The 5,124-nt window shown below is 44.2% G+C and overlaps 2 protein-coding genes across 2 annotated transcripts in view; both read right to left on the bottom strand.

Moving 5' to 3' along the window:
* Positions 1-503, bottom strand: part of LOC119473819 (NADH dehydrogenase [ubiquinone] 1 alpha subcomplex subunit 5-like) — a 2,309-nt gene extending 1,806 nt beyond the window's left edge. Inside the window, exon 1 of the mRNA XM_037744865.1 lies at positions 159-503. Within this exon, the coding sequence (XP_037600793.1) occupies positions 159-491 (333 nt within the window). The 5' untranslated portion in view covers positions 492-503. The remainder of the gene's footprint in view (positions 1-158) is intronic.
* A 659-nt stretch (positions 504-1,162) lies between these two features.
* Positions 1,163-5,124, bottom strand: part of TDRKH (tudor and KH domain containing) — a 9,590-nt gene continuing 5,628 nt past the window's right edge. The window contains exons 6-13 of the mRNA XM_017546227.2: positions 4,148-4,308; positions 3,799-3,971; positions 3,520-3,584; positions 3,091-3,242; positions 2,768-2,866; positions 2,414-2,510; positions 2,117-2,208; positions 1,163-1,933 (exon numbers count right to left, since the gene is read on the bottom strand). Of these exons, the coding sequence (XP_017401716.1) occupies positions 2,156-2,208; positions 2,414-2,510; positions 2,768-2,866; positions 3,091-3,242; positions 3,520-3,584; positions 3,799-3,971; positions 4,148-4,308 (800 nt within the window). The 3' untranslated portion in view covers positions 1,163-1,933; positions 2,117-2,155. The remainder of the gene's footprint in view (positions 1,934-2,116; positions 2,209-2,413; positions 2,511-2,767; positions 2,867-3,090; positions 3,243-3,519; positions 3,585-3,798; positions 3,972-4,147; positions 4,309-5,124) is intronic.

Below are 5,124 nucleotides of genomic sequence, written 5' to 3'. Positions count from 1 at the left end.
AGCCTCCTGAGTAGCTGGGATTACAGGCACGCACCACCATGCCCAGCTAATTTTTTGTAGTTTTAGTAGAGACGGGGTTTCACCATATTGACCAGGATGGTCTTGATCTCTTGACCTTGTGATCCACCCGCCTCGGCCTCCCAAAGTGCTGGGATTACAGGCTTGAGCCACCGCGCCCAGCCTTGCACCATTTTTCTTGCCAGACTTAGTTCATTTTCAGCCTGAAGAATCACCTCTTCTAATTGACCACCTTGAAGTTGGTCTTCTAATTTTTGAACATCTGGTTCCGCTTTAACCATAGCCAGCTTCTCATTTATAATCTGTTCTGTATATTTTCTATATGCTGCATTTTTAGGGATATCCTCAAGAACATCAAGAATCTTTGTGTACAGTATTCTTAGCCTCTCGTGTGGAGTATTGCACACAGCCAATCCCACAAGGCCAGTGGTCTTCTTCAGCACACCCGCCATGACAGCACCCTCACTTGCCATTTTTCTACCATCCACATTACATTTATATTTACTTTCAAGTACCTCAAGTGGTGTTAAAGTTTTGTACAAAGTTTACAGTAGAGTAGAGATCTCTTCCTTAAAGATTCCTCCAAGACTACATGAGCTACTCACCAGAGCTGCTCCTAGAATCCTGGTTTCTAGAATCTTAATCTGGGCCTTTTCTTTTGAATAGTATAGGTGGGGTCTTATTCACACAGCCTAAACCTGAATTGGTTCTGGTTCTTAGTGAATAGTTTTTTTTTTTGGAGACAAAGCCTTGCTCTGTTGCCCAGGCTGGAAGTGCAGTGGTGTGACAACTTCTGCTTCCCAGGTTCAAGTGATTCTCGTGCCTCGGTCTCCCAAGTAGCTGGCATTACAGGTGCCCATCACCATGCCTGGCTAACTTTTGTATTTTTAGTAGAGATGGGGTTACCATGTTGGCCTCAAGTGATCCGCCTGCCTCAGCCTCCCAAAGTGCTGGGATTACAGGTGTGAGCTACCGTTTCTGGCCAGCAAATGGTTGTTTCTGAAGTGACTTTAGGGAAAGAATATAAATGTCTATATGGGAGGGAGGGACACTTGTTTCATAGATGGGCCCCTTTCTGTGAGGCAGTTTTCATCAGATTTAGGCTCACAGCTTGCTTCCACCTTGTGATTCAATCAGAATTTGGTTTTAGAAAATTTTCTTGAGAACTTTATTCAGAAGAAAAAAAAAAAAAAAAAAAAAAAAATCCTCCAAATGATTTAAACAGAACTGTATATTCTTCCTCTCTCTCCACGGGTGTATATGTATGTATACATATAGATATTACACTAGCAATTTAGAAAATTTCCTGAGCCTCTGTCTCCTTTCTACTTATATCTTAACTAAAGGTTACAGAGAAATAGCTGGAGCAGTTTAAAAAACCTGTCTCCAATAACATATTAGCAATTGAGGCTGGGAGGCAGTATTCTCTTCCCACTTCCTGAGGCTTTTAAATATAATTATGCTAATTTTTGCCTTTGCCTCCTAATTCAACTACAGTCTTTGAGTTCACCACTCAAAAACTTTCCTTAACCAGAGTCACCTGAAAAGGTAAGTCAGAAGTCTGCAGAATCATCACTTCCAATGACCAAAGCCTGACTGTTTCCCAGCCTTGAAAAGGACCCAGCCTAGCAGTGATGCGCATTATGACTGGGTAGAGGGGACGGAGCCTGATGCTGAACAGTCTGGAAGTAACACAGCAGTATTCAAACCCTGAAGGGTTGGAGACAGAGCAGGGAGGTGGAATGGGGGAGACACACTTGTCTCCCTCTGTGCCACACCTTTTTTGGTAGTCCAATGGGAGGAGAACATGAATTTGGTCCACAGCAAGCCAGGCTGTATGTGTAATAAAGGAAGGACTGCATGGATCCTTTATCATACACTCCTCTCCTCCAGGCACACGTTCTATTGCCAAATCCTGCCAAAGACAGAAATACAAAAAAAGCTTGAAAGTGCTCAATCTGAGAGCAAGTTAAGCTGCAGGAAAGCAGCAGCAGAGAAGTATATTAAGACAGGGTAGAGAAGAGGGAATCAGAGCAAGTGCCCCAGTGTCACCCTCATTACTTTCCTGTTGCTACAGATAGAGAATAGCTACACTCACACAGCAAAGCACATGGTTGAGCAAGCTGAAGCCCAGACTTCAGAGTAAGTAGTCATCTTCAAGGTTATCATCACCAGACATGGAAGCAGCTTCTATTGAAGAGAGATAAGAAGGAGAAAGTTAGACACTGCCCTATTCTAGCAGGCACTGCCAGCGAGCCTCAAAAGAAAAGTGGACCTCTTAGTGCTCAATGACCTGACTAGGAACTAAGCCTTCAATTAACCTCCCTAGTTTGGAAAGACTGAATGAGAAAAGTTAACTTCCAAAGACGCTCTAGGGAGGAAATGCTGCTTGTACCTGATAAGCTGAGGCAGGAAAGGGTATGCGTTATCTCTCCAGGGCTCTTTTTGGTCTCAGTGAGCAAGGTGCTGAGAGAGGCATCTGTTTCTGTGGCCTGAGTGGAGGAAAAGAGGAAAAAAGGAGGAACATGTTGGCTTTTAGGACAAAAGAGGCCACCCTTTCATTCCTCTCATAGGACCTGGTTAAGGCAGTTGCATTTGGCTACCAAGATGGACAAAATGCTCCTTGGGTCAAGTACTGTAGGAGCTCAGAGTCCTTAAGAAAGCTAATACAGTGTCAGGACTAGAAGCCCTTAGTGTCTATGTGCTACATTTGCCTGGAAGAAGTACCCTGTAAACTACAATGGCTCACCATGTCCTTCATGTCTAAGGCAGCTCTGTTTTCTTCCATGTCTTCAGGAAGCTCAATTGCATATCCTTTGCGTACTAATTCTAGCCCAATATCAACTTTCTGAGAAGAAAAATGAAAAGGGAATGATGTTCTCTCAGTAAGCAAGGGCAAATTTGAGAAAACAAGGCAGGACTGACACTTTAAAGACATTCCTTTGGTGAGACGGTAAGAAGGATCTTATAAAGTAAGAGTAATATCAGATAAGGGTTTCTGGGAAAGAAAAAATAAATTAGGCTATAAATACACTGAAGATATAATAGGCAGTTTGTGAATGCCAGTCTTACCTTCCCATTGCTAGTATCATATAAGTAGATCTTTGGCCAAGTTGAGATCCCAGTTTGGACATAGCTAGAGATCTTGGCTACTAGAGGTTTCCAGTCAGCACAATGAGTGAGTCTATCAAACTCATCCAAAGCTTCCTCTTCCCATTGGTCACCTGGCAAAAGATTGTAGGGTTTATTGCTGTTAGGGGTGGGGATTATACCCTGGAAGGAAGTTGGAACTACCTTTTTCTACTCAGGAAGGCACCTGTGTCTTCTCTGGTGGGGTTGGGTCTGCCAGTCAAGTTTCTGGCTGCTGCTAGTGCTGGTGAGGAAAAGGCACCCAAGCCCCCAGAATTCAAAAAGCCTGGGAACGTGAGAATTCCTTCCAATGAACTGTACGAAAATCATTCTATTTGGAGGTAAGCTCAATAGATGGCATGATCAATTTACCTGAGGGGGCGATCCGTGCCAGACTACATTCTATTGCTTGAAATGGAAGGCTTAGGAAGTCACTCCTGAAGTAAAAGAAACTAAAATTAGAATCCTGGGGCCAGAAACTTCTTATTTTGCTGCTTTCAGACAGAACCAACTAACATGAGATGATAACCATCTGCTCTCTATAAACAGGTTCCCTTCCAAATCCCCCTGACAAATGCCAACAGCTCACCACCCTATGGCCAGAACTGAGTCAATAGTTGGGAAGCACTTCACCCTGGCCTCAGCACTGACCTGAGAGCCCTGAGGTCCTTCAGTGGGCAATCTCCATTATCTCCAAAATCAACAAAGTAGAGGTCCAAGTTTCCATTCTCCAAGGTGCCAAGGACCCGGGCTCGATACCAGGAACCATTTGTAGGTAAAGGTGCTGCTACAATGTCTCCTACATACACAGTCAAGTCTTCGGGCTGTACATGGGGATGAGTCAGGAGAGCATAGAGTTACAAAGCGGTAGTGCTCATAAATAGAATAGTAGAAGAAAGAAAGAACAAGTAGTTGCTCCACAGGGAAAGGATGAGATTGTAATGAGAAAGATATGCCTTCCTTTTCATTGAACCCCAGCCCTGTCCCCATGGCAACTCACCACACTATTCTCATAGTGCTGGGTCATCTCATTGACAAGCTTGTCCAACTGCAGGCTGCGGGAGCCAACGATCTGGATCCAGAAGTGGTTGGGGTGTTCAGAAGCAGAGACGTAGACTTCTAGGTACTCATCAGCATGGAAACTGAAGTCAGGACTGGGGACTGAACACAGAGATAACGATGGTGGCCATATCAGACCACCACTCTGGTTGGAATAAAGAGACTACATCGGGGAGTGAGAGGTACAAATACAGCCATTTTTGTATTTTTTTACAAAACAGCTGTTACCATTTTAAATGGCTGGAAGGACAACTGGATGAATCAAACAAGAATATCCTAAAGAAAGGTACTGCTGGGCATGGTGGCTCATTCCTGTAATCCCAGCACTTTGGGAGGCTGAGGCGGGCGGATCATGAGGTCAGAAGTTTGAGATGAGCCTGGCCAACACAGTGAAACCCTGTCTCTACTAAAAATACAAAAATTAGCTGGGCCTGATGGCAGGCACCTGTAATCCCAGCTACTTGAGAGGCTAAGGCAGGAGAATCACTTCAACCCAGGAGGTGGAGGTTGCAGTGAGCCAAGATCACGCCACTGCACTCCAGCCTGGGAGACAGAGCGAGACTCTCTCCAGAAAAAAAAAAAGAAAGATACTAAGCTATCCTTTGTACCTTTCCATGAAACTGAGTAATAACAGTTTACATTCTTTGTCATGTGCAACGTATTCAAATCACCAATTATAAAGAAATAACAGTTTACATTCTTTGTCATGTTCTATGTATTCAAGTCACTAATTATAAAGAAGGTAAATCTTCCATATGCTAGCTGCAGAAAAAAGGTACATGGACAGCAACCTTCACATGGACAGCGACGGATATGGGCCTGTTCCAGATCCTATTCTACCACTGACTCCTTGTGTGACCCTGGACAAGTCTGTGAGCTTCCTGGGGACCCAGGTCCGCCCAGGCCAGCACCTATGTA

Source organism: Cebus imitator, unplaced genomic scaffold (assembly GCF_001604975.1).
Source record: "Cebus imitator isolate Cc_AM_T3 unplaced genomic scaffold, Cebus_imitator-1.0 Scaffold188, whole genome shotgun sequence".
NCBI lineage: Eukaryota > Metazoa > Chordata > Mammalia > Primates > Cebidae > Cebus > Cebus imitator.
Note: the sequence above shows the minus strand (reverse complement) of the source record. Positions and strands in the feature narration are given on the sequence as shown.